The 11,747-nt window shown below is 30.7% G+C and overlaps 1 protein-coding gene across 1 annotated transcript; it reads left to right on the top strand.

The window, feature by feature from the left end:
* The first annotated feature begins 696 nt into the window (after window positions 1–696).
* Window positions 697–4,894, top strand: LOC137835104 (cytochrome P450 72A68-like). Its single transcript, XM_068643451.1, has 5 exons — window positions 697–1,138; window positions 2,526–2,743; window positions 3,193–3,437; window positions 3,831–4,224; window positions 4,298–4,894. Exons 1-5 carry the CDS (start codon window positions 865–867, stop codon window positions 4,727–4,729), a joined length of 1,563 nt encoding a protein of 520 aa, XP_068499552.1. The 5' UTR covers window positions 697–864; the 3' UTR covers window positions 4,730–4,894.
* The last annotated feature ends 6,853 nt before the right edge of the window (window positions 4,895–11,747 follow it).

The raw sequence follows: 11,747 nt of genomic DNA, 5'->3' as shown, positions 1-11,747 counted from the left end.
TGTTATTTTTATAAAATTATATATATATATATATATATATATATAAACTGTATTATTTTTCCTTAATTATTTATAAAAATATTAAAATTATAAAAATAATAAAATTATATATGTTTTAATATAATAAGCACATGTGCTTTTGTTAATATATAATAAAACAAAATAATAATTTATAATTAAATAAAAATATAAAATACTTTATACTCTTCTAGATAAATTCACACCAACATAACTCCTCTCAACAAAAACTACAACAAATTTTGAATTTCTTAGTATTTTTTAATCTTAAAATAAAGTTAAACTTAATTACCTTTTTATCTCTATATCAACAATTAGTCTTAAAGTTTTTAAAAAGTTCAAGATCTCAAATATTTTAAAAATGGTTTCTTTTATTAAATTATCCTATTAAAAAAAATGTTTTAAAAAAGTTCAACATGATCTTAAATCTTTTTAATAAAACAATACGTAGTTTCTTCTATTAAAATGTCCTATTGAATTGTCTCAAAAAAGTTGAGACTGCATTGAATTTTCTAAAAAATACTGATATCAAATTAAATTTACAAAAAAAAAAAATTAAAATCACATTAAATACTTTAAATTTTAGAAGATGAAATTGATTTTGTACATTTAATGCAATAATTAAAGCTAAAGATTACAATGGAAACATAAGAAACATCGTTACTCTCGTGTTTGAATAAATAGAAAAATACAAAAGCAAAGAGAAGTTGAAGTTGATAACTTAGAGAGTAGTGTAGGACAGCACATTTTTTGCCTCTTGACCTTTGTGAAAAATCCTGGTTTTTCTTCTTCATCTCTTATCATCTTTCTCTGTTCTCATTGCCTTACCCAGAAAGCAAGACAGAAATGGAAGCGGCATGGACCACAACTCTGACTCTCATAGTGATACTTCTTCTGATATGGGCATGGAAGATTCTGAACTGGTTATGGTTCAATCCAAAGAGACTTGAGAAGCTTCTAAGAGAGCAAGGCTTTCAAGGCAATCCATACAAGCTTTTGGTTGGAGACAGCAAGGAGTTTCTCAAGATGAGAAAGGAAGCCTTGTCCAAACCTATGGATCTCTCTGATGACATAGTTCCACGTGTCTCTTCCTATATCAATCATAGTGTCAAGTCACATGGTATGTTTGTTATTTATGATTCTATTCTTTTTTGCAATTTTCATCTTTTTACTTTCTTCAAATACTTTTCTATTTTGATAATTCGTGCTCATGCACCCCTTTTCTTTTTCAATGTTCTACATATAGTGACTGTGTTTTATGGTCCCTTATACACTGTGTTGTGTTTCTTTGGTTTATGTTATAACATCGTTGAGGAGTTGCATATGGTGTGTTCATTAGTTCACTTCATTGAAGTGACACCTTTAAATTTTGTTAGAGATCTTAAAATATATTAACTTTTGTTACATATTTTAAAATATGTTAAAAAGTTAAAATATATTAAGAGTAGATATTAAGAAGTTAACTTTAAATTTAACTTAATTTTATAAAAATAATTTATTAGGTGAGAAGTGACTTATTCATCCATTATGGTCCACAAAGTGTGTTGTCTCATATCCACTTTATATAAAGATATTTCACAGTAGGTGCAAACTTTCTTTATAAATTTGTTTTACACTGATTTGGACTTAGTTTACACTCACTATCCTTTACAACTTCCAATTAATCTGAGAAAGTAAAAATGAGGTCATTTTTTTGAAAAATATTGTCCAACAACTTGAGAAAATTCTCACAAAACAGGGGAAAGTTCAGAAAAACAAGGTCAAATCTCTATTTGATGGTGGGTATGGATAAGTTCATTCCTTATGCCACTAATTGCATTCTCAATGAAAACTTCAATATATGAATGATCAAATTACAGAAGCAGTGAAAAACATGCCTAAAACAAATCAAGGGAAGAGAAGAAGTTAAAGGTCCATGCCATCACAAATTTGAAGAAGAAATATATTGTTTCCATTATGTCCTAGCCCCAAATCAGAGAACATAAGAGACACTCCTGATTGCTGCTCAAAAAGGGACAAAACTTTTCCAAATTCGGTTAAGACATCTCTTTACAAGCACCAAACATGTACATCAGAAGAACTGAGCATGTGCTCACTTAAGGTGAATGTGTACAGAACACTGGCTGATGTAGCTGAATCAAAATCCACTAGAAGCAACTCCAGTATGGGCATAACATAACAGATTTTGGTGAAATTGGGACGATAAATGATTAAATCTTAACTAATATATATGGTGATAGATATTATGCTATGAGATAATATTTCCTATAAAATTTAATGAAATGTATGGGTAAATATATGATGTTATTAAGCTTATTTTCCCTCTTAATCCACTTAAGGAGTGCATTCATTGTGTATCAAAAGGTTCCCATGGTTTGTGATTCATCTCAAATTAGAACTGTCCACATATAAAGTTGCATGTCCTCTTTAATTCCTGATTTTTTTTCCTTTTATTTTTTATCCTTAGTGTAACTGTTTGAACCTTATAAATTGCCGATGGTATGCAGGTAAGAATTCTTTTATCTGGTTAGGACCAACGCCAAGGGTGACTATCTTAGATCCAGAGCAAATCAAAGATATATTTAACAAGATCTATGACTTCCCAAAGCCTGATATAAATCCACTTCTCAAGTTACTAGCAACTGGCCTTGCAGACTATGAAGGAGAAAAGTGGAGCAAGCACAGAAGGTTAATCAACCCTGCTTTCAATTTAGAAAAATTAAAGGTCAGTTGCTTGCATTTGCTAGATATGGATTTGTGTTATGCTTTAAAACATATCAGAAAAAAACTAAGGAATTGCGTTTGTACGTGTATGTGTTTGTTTTCTTCTCCTTTAACAAGGAAAAATGTACTCTCCCTAGAAATGCAGCATAGATTTGGCAAGCAACATATTTTGTAAGCATAAACAAAATATTGATACAAAAGGGTACCTGAATTTATATACACAATTCATAGAAAGAAAAAGAAAAGTCCTTTTCTTTGACGGTTATTTTTATACACAAGTAGATTCTGCATGCTATTTTTATGCAACTATATTGCATGCAAGCAGCATATACTTTTCTTAACAACACAAATTTGGTTTATAAGCAACATGCATATTGAAGCCTGGATGTTTTTATGGTTAGTTTGAGTTAAGTGATTCTAACTCCGAGTGATTTCCTTATTACACCACAGGCCATGTTACCGTTATTCTTCGAAAGTTGCAATGATCTGGTTAACAAATGGGAAAGAATGTTGTCTTCCGACGGATCATGTGAAATAGATGCATGGCCTTTCCTTCAGAATATGACTAGTGATGTTATCGCTCGATCAGCATTTGGAAGTAGCTTTGAAGAAGGAAGAAGAATATTTCAACTTCAAAGAGAGCAAGCTAAACTTGCATTGCAAGTTATCTTAAAAATTCAAATCCCTGGATGGAGGTAACTTGCTGGTTTCATTTGATGAGTAAAGCAAGTTCAAGCCTATTAAACGAGTTTTTTTCACTAAATTACCCTTACTATATATATGGAATGCATGAAACAATGATTAGCAATAATAAAATATAATAGGAATCAGAGAAATTTAATTTATAGAACAACAAATTTACCGAATATTTAGAAGGGAAATATTTGGTTTCTCTTAAATGCAAATTCAATAGGGAAAAGGTTCATTCAATGTTAAACTGAAACTACTAGCAAGTAACATCTACCAAATGTGTGGCAAAGATATGTTCTACCTCAATTTACAGCTTGCAATAGCAAAATTCTATCTGTTAGGGAAAACCATCCTCTTCATGTACAAACTTAATGGGATGGAACAATGTATATTTGTAGGTTTTTACCTACTAAAAGCCATAGGAGAATGAAGGAAATTGACAGAGATATAAAAGCTTCGTTGAAGGATATGATTTACAAGAGGGAGAAAGCACTAAAGAAGGGTGAAGCCATTAATGATGACCTATTAGGCATACTTTTGGAGTCAAATCACAAGGAAATTCAAGAACATGCAAAGGGAGACAATAAGAATGTTGGAATGAGTCTTGAAGATGTAATCGAGGAATGCAAGCTATTCTACTTTGCAGGGCAGGAAACCACTTCAGTTTTGCTGGTTTGGACAATGGTGTTACTGAGTAGGTACCCTGATTGGCAAGAACGTGCAAGGGAGGAAGTCTTGCAAGTCTTTGGCAATCAAAAGCCAAGTTTTGATGGTTTAAATCGCCTAAAGATTGTAAGTACTGTATTATATATCGTATGCTAAATTATATGTCCTCTATATTCACTACAAATCTTTTTTGTATCAGGTCACTATGATTTTGAATGAGGTTCTTAGATTATACCCACCAGCACTTGGGATGAATCGACTTGCTAAAAGAGATTTGAAACTTGGAAACATAATATTACCTGCTGGAGTGCAGATTTTCCTCCCAACTGTTTTGGTTCACCATAACTGTGAATTCTGGGGTGAAGATGCTAAGCAGTTCAATCCTGAGAGATTTTCTGAAGGAGTTCTAAAAGCAACAAAGGGTAGAGTTTCATTTTTCCCTTTTGGATGGGGTCCTAGAATATGCATTGGACAAAACTTCTCCTTATTGGAAGCAAAGATGGCTTTGTCAATGATTTTACAGCATTTCTCATTTGAACTTTCTCCAGCATATGCTCATGCTCCAGCTATGTTAATCACTCTTCAACCACAGTATGGTGCTCATATCATTCTCCATAAAGTGAAAATGTGAAAATAAAACATACTAAAAGCTTGTAATGTAATAAGAAAATCACTTCTTAGATACTGTCCTATGTTTACTTATTACTCTCATTTATATGTTTACACTACTACAGCTTATAATGTAATAACAAAATCACTTCTGGGATATTATCATATATTTAATTACTTTCCTTTACATGTTTGTTTGTGTGTGAGAATGCTTTTTTTTAAGTGGTTACTTTGTAATTGAACAGACAAAAGACAAAAAACGATTCCATTCTAAAATACATCCAAATATTGACAGTTTAAAGCTCGAATCTTTGTTTAATTTTGTTAAGCATTGTTGTTTAACAGTCGTTTAAAGGGTTGATTCAAGAAATTCCTTTACCTTGTGTTTAGTTAAAAAAATTCACAATTTCTAAATCATTCTCAAATAAGAATTTCAAGTGAGTTTATTTGTAAATGTTATGTTTAAATAAGGAGATTTTACTAGTGCAGAAAAATCTATTTACGACAGTCTATATTCACTGGTTTTAAGTGTCAAATATTGTCCATCAAAACGTGGTGGTCTTTTTTAAATTAAAACGAAAGTATATATGGCAGTTCTTTTTAAAATTGTCGTATATTCCATTTACTGGAGATATAGACGGTGATTTTACCTAAGTATCGTAGTCTATCAGTGTAACATACACAACCATTTTAGAAAAACCATTGTATATTGCAACTAGTGGAGATATAGATGGCGATTTTACCTAAAAATTGTTGTTTATGCTCACCACTTACACTTTCGTTCTCTGCAGTTTTGTTTGGTCTTCTTCACAGTTGATGAAGATGAAGTTGGTGAATATTCATATAATATTAATAATATTAACAATATTGACAATGTTAATAATATTAATTACATTATTAATAAGAATATAAATATATTAATAATATTAATGATATTAACTATATATCATTATTAATATATTAATGATATTAATAATATTATTAATTTTAGAAAGAAATTACACTAACATCCCATTAAGTCATGCTTAATTACATTGATCACACTTCCTCTAATTTTAAGGGTTGGATATTGTAATAAATTTATTTTTACGACAGGGTCTTCTAGTCTTAGACGACATTTAATAGCTTATTCTGTTAAGTTAGTTTGGATGTCTTGAAGTACTTCTAACCGTAACTAACTTTGTAATATCTTGTTGTAGTCTTGTAAGGGTGGTTGATCCTTGTTGAACATAAAGTACAACAATGATACTTATACGAACTCTATTATTAATATATGTGACAATAAGTATTAATTCACTGCTTCTTTAATTGTTTTTGGACTTAATTTGGCACTACAACAAAATGGTATCAAAGCCAATTTTGATCTATATCTACAGTTAATAATCAGTTCTTGAAAGAAAGATGAATGTTAATTTTAAAATTTAAGATTGAGAAATTTAATGGAAAGAACAATTTTAATAATTAGAGAATCAAATTTAGAGATTTGCTCAAATAGCAAGGGGTGTACGCAAGACGTGCTCTAAAGTAGTTAGGAAAAGAAACTTTTGATGATTCTTTTATATTTGTTAGAGAATATGCTTTATGAGGTTGTGAAGAGAATATTTTAATGCCATTGTGGCCGAAGCTAAAAAAGTTGTTCATGACAAAGTTCATTTCAAACAAATTCTAGTGCAAAATAAGAAAAAATAAGAAAAGAATGTTATTTATTTAGTGTGGTTTATCTATTGAAAAAGAGGTTGTTTTGCTTGTGTATGAAGAAGGTATGTCATTAAAAATTCATCTTCATAAACTTATGTAAATTTTAATGGAGCTTCAGAACACGTAGATGATGAAGATGAAGTGATAATTCTACTAGCCTCTCTCCTTTCATCTTACGAGAAATCAGTGACACTAGTGCACAATAAGCTATTAACGACTGAGAATGATGACGATTTTTCGACAACCATAGTCAATCAATGCCCATATTAACAAACTTCTTTAATAAACTTGTTAATTCTTCATTACACAAGATATTAAAATAAAGTTAAAATAAAGTTGGAAGTTGGAAGTTTTCATAATTGATTCTTTAAAACAAAGAGAAAATAAGTATCTTAAAAACATATTAACAACTAAAACTAAAACTTATCCACTCTTCCTAACTTACACTACAAGAAAAATTATTTTTAGCAAAAATTATATTTAACGTTTTTTGCGATTTTAACGTTCTTGAAACTCCCTGAAAAGTCCAAAAAATTATACAAACTTTTCATATATTCAAGTATATTTCTTGATATGTATATCCAAAATTTATCCATTGTAATAAGATCCGTTCAAACTAAGACGATTGATACATCATTTAAAAAAATAATATCATATATAACAAGTGTAAAGAAGGGTCTTGCTTGCTGTTCAAGATGCTATGGTGACTTGAGTCCAGAAGGTGTTAGATCTGCTTAGTAATTTTATACTTTAGTCTCAAGTCTTTTGAGCAGCATTTATGAAGGAAGTAGTTCTAATTAGTTGTTCAAAGACCACAGTAAAGGATGGTTTATGTGTGGAGGTTTCAGAGATTTGCAAAGCTTATAGCCAATATGGTTATTAGTCTTATAATCTGTTTGGTTTTAGCTGTTGTTTATGCAGTCCTATAGGCTTTAGATGGTATTTGATTGTTCTTTGGTTAGTATTTTGTACAAGGGAGTTGGAACACCCCATAAGTGTCTCTTTTATTAATTTTATTCATTGTTGATAAAAAAAAAAATATATATATATATATATAACAATAATGTATATAAGTTTTCTACCAAGTGAATAATGAATGTAATAACTATTTAAACAAAATGTTACCTGAATTCTTTATTAATTGTTTCAATAAAATATATTCAATGATTTTATTTGTCTTTAGAATATAATGCTTAGTTAATATCACGGTCAATTTATGTGGGGATTTAAGATGGGATGAAGTATATATTCCAAATGTAAAGATTTGTTATTTTTATTTATGAAAAATGACAAAACATTACTATCCTAAATGTTAAAGTTTAGTAATCACTAGCGCAGAAATGTTAATCAAATGCGGCTATTTTACATTTACAAATGCGGCTATAGAGCCGCATTTAATCAGCACGCAGTTGTAAATCAGAGAAATACAAATTCGATTTACGAATGCGGTTATTTGAAATAGCCGCATTTGTATATTCTTCTGAATGAGCTGGGATTTTAGGGGCACGGTGTTGGTGAAGAGTGGAAGGGGAGAAGAGGAAACACGGTAGCAGCGGCGAGTGCGGCGGCGGAAGCAGTGGCGGAAGCAGTGGCGGAGCGGCGAGAGCGAAATGCGACTGCGGCGGAAGCAATGGAACCTTCAAAATGCAGAGCGAAACCCATTAAAAACGAAAGCAATATGAAAAGCGAAAGCCATTGGAGTTCAATGCAGTTGTTAGGGGCAATGGAAATAAGAGAATGAGGGGCAATGCAGTTACGTACCTTCGAAAATGCAGAACTTCGCAACCAGAGAAAACGAAGAACAGATATGAGCGCAAACAGAGAATGAACGAAACTGTTGAGCGCGTAAAATTTTTAGGGTAAAAACCATTTATAAATGCGGCTAAATGTAAAAAACGCATTTGTAAATCAAGCTTTTTGATTTACAAATGCGGTTATTCAAATAACCGCATTTGTAAATCAAGCGCTTCGATTTACAAATGCAGCTATTACTTTTAGCCGCATTTGTAAATGGAAGCTCTTGATTTACAAATGCGATTATTTAAATAACCGCATTTGTAAATAAAAATAATTTCAAAAATACCACCGCGTTTTTTACAAATGCGTTTAAGCACTGAACCGCATTAAATAAGGAGCGCTCTTTTCTTATTTTTGTACTAGTGAATTTTGGAAAGTAATTTTCAAAATGTTAAAAAGTTTAATATATTTAAAAAAATATTAATTAGTAAAACTTAAAGGATATATAAAAGTTTTTTTACACTATTGATTACTTAAGTTAGTTTAGTCATTACTATGCGTGTATCTTTGCCTATATATTTCACACCTCTATATTAGTTAATTGATTTTTGTATATATGAGTATTTTCCTCCTTTGTCTCTCTATGCCTTCCATTCATTCTCTCTCCTATTAACATACACAAAAACCCTTATTCAGCACCTCTCATTTCTATCCTTAATGTGTGGTAAATTGAAAGACCACATATTTTTTATATAGAAATCGTAATTTATGAAATTAGGTAAACTGATCCATCGTTTTGAAGAAATATTATCATATAAGCTAAAATTGACAAGTTTATGAGCATATGTATTTCTTTCATGGTAGGACACATATAGAACTAACACAATGCAAATATCCCAATTATCTCATAAAGTACCATGTATTGCATTAACATAATTAGCTATGGGAAGGTGTCAATTAACTTAAATAATTTTTGAGACTTTGGGTAGTGTAATGTGGATAAGATCAAAATTTGAGAATTCTACAAGATAAAATGTCATTTAGTGTGATTTCTATTCAGAAAAATTAAACGTCTCTAAATAATTAACTTAAATTAGACAAGAAATCAAAGCCAGCCATTCTTGGCTTATCTTCAAAGCCAGCCACCTTTAATTATCCACACCTTTTTCCCCAACTTAAAGAAACCCTTCAAAATTATTTTGTACCTTTAATTCATGCTAAAAGTATATTTCATTTTCCGATTTAACCACATTTAATTTAAACAAAAGAACTAGACATGGAAAACATGACTCCACATGACATTTTTTTATTGGAGAGTTTTATTTTGAATTTTCAAATTTGAGCTCCAAAATGTTCAACCCTCTCTCTTATAAATTGAGGTGTTTGGCTCATGAATTACTAAGATCAATATATGAGTGAATTGGTGCCCAAGTTTGCAAGCCTTTTTACTCCCTTGTCTAGACTCTCTAGGATAGACACCTTGATCTTCTTCTTCACCTCTCCAAGTGATATGGCCCAACCAATCACTCTCCCTACCTCTCATCCACCTTCAAGGAACCCATTGCTCAATTGGAGCCCTCCTTGTCCATTTCATCCATCAAGCTTCTGCACAAGTCCATAAAAAATCCAAGAAACCAATTGGTCATGAAGGCAACACCATCATTTGGTATCATGAGCTTTGGTTCTTCAAGAGAAAAAGTGCCTTTTCTTCATTTATTTTTTGTGTTTGCTTCATTTCCATGTTGTTCATCATTTTCTTAATTGTCTTGCTATTTTAATTTCAATTTTATGATCATAATGCTCTTTGGAAAATTTTGTTCAGTTTATATTTGTGTTCAATTGTTCTTGAACATTCCGATTGCAATTTTATAGGTTTCTATTGAGAATGCTGTTTTGTTTTAGTTTTATTAGAGTCTTATTGAGATTTCAATCGGTGCAAATCAATTTGGTAGAGTCATTTTAATTTTTGAATCCATTCAAGTATTGTCAATGTCATGTTCATCCAAATTTGTCATCAATTTTATGTAGTACTTTTGTTGTTAATTTTGGTTGCTTGTTTTTAATTTGAGTACAAGTTATATTCTGAATTTGAGTTCACACTTGTTATTAGTTCCATACAAGTTCAATTTCCATTCAATTCCATTATGTTTTTGAAGTTTCCAATGTTGTTTTTAATTCCAGTTTAGGATTTTCCTCGTTTCACAGTTTCTGTGCTGACTGAAAACATTTATCAAAATTAATTATGTCGGTGAAAAGTTATGAATTTGATCAGTTTGATGTGTTAAGAAAAAGTACATCAAAATTCAAAATAGAAAAAATGGCAAATGAAATACGGACAGAGTGTAAAAAAATCTAACTCTGGAAAATTTAAATCGGCAGTGAATTTGAAAACCTTATTGCAATTATTTGGTGCACTATCTTTATGAAATTCTAGCGCCCATTTAGAGCTTACACATTGAAGTTTTTGTGGTTAAAATTGAAAAGTCAAATTTGAAGTAATTTGTCCAACATAAATTCAACAAGTTCATAAAATTTTACACAAAAATATTGTAGTGCTATTTTGGTTTTGTTCATCTATTTTAGTTCCACTCTCTAGGATTCAATTTGTGTGTTACCTTTTCTTGTGAACTTTAATTTTTTTCTTGTCAATTTCTTGATCACTCTTTCAAGTCATGTCAATTACGAACTCCATTTGCAGTAGTCCTCAATTTTAAATTTGATTTTTGTTGCTTTGAAATTGTTTGACCTCTTTTGGTGGAAGTGACCTAATTTGCTTTGGTGAGTTGTGGAGCTGAAAACTTTTGGTGCAAGCTACATCACTAAAGAGGTAAAAACAGAATATCTTAGGTTCAATATTCTAAAGAGGCAAAGCAAGAGACAACAACAACCTCACACAAAAATATACACAAAATACAAAAGGAGCTACAAGTTGTGGAGTGCATAGAATAGGCAATTTAGTTTTAGTGCATAAACTTGTTGTCCTAATTTTTCTTTGTATTTCTTTGAGTTGTAATTTGCAAGACTTTGATTAATTAGTGGATTAAATTCGTTTTATTCGTGAATGTGTCTTTAAGGTTCAAAAGTGCCAAGAAGCCTTACCTTAGGAAATGCCTAGTTTAAAAGCTTTCTAAATAGCAATTTTCAATTGTGTTTTTTATTGCTTTGCATATTTCTTGCATCAAAAATTCTGTTTTCATCTTTTATTGTGCTCTAAGTAAATTGTTTAGGGAAAGGTTTGTAAAAGTGGTGTGGGATAGTATCAAGAAAGGAAAGGCTTGGTACTTAAGAGATCCCAGTGATCCACCTCCCTTTCTGAGGAAATTACCTACTTCACTCCATCTATCTTTCTCTTTGGAAATTACTTTTATCACATAACTCTAAACATGTCTACTTATTCTTCAAGTCATAGTGAAAGTGATAGGAAATCTTCAAAATCTCATTTTGAAACAATTGGCTAGAGATTTTCAAACACTATCACTTAGACAATTGCAACATGAAACTCAAATTTTGGAAGAAAAGAAAGAAAGAGATGCCCATATTGCAATCTTAGAAGAAGAGCTGAAAATTGTTAGAGAAAAAGATTAATACATTAGGAAATTAAAAAA

The sequence above is a fragment of the Phaseolus vulgaris genome, chromosome 5 (assembly GCF_000499845.2).
Source record: "Phaseolus vulgaris cultivar G19833 chromosome 5, P. vulgaris v2.0, whole genome shotgun sequence".
NCBI classification, from domain to species: Eukaryota; Viridiplantae; Streptophyta; class Magnoliopsida; order Fabales; family Fabaceae; genus Phaseolus; species Phaseolus vulgaris.
This window is presented reverse-complemented; position numbering and strand designations above follow the sequence as displayed.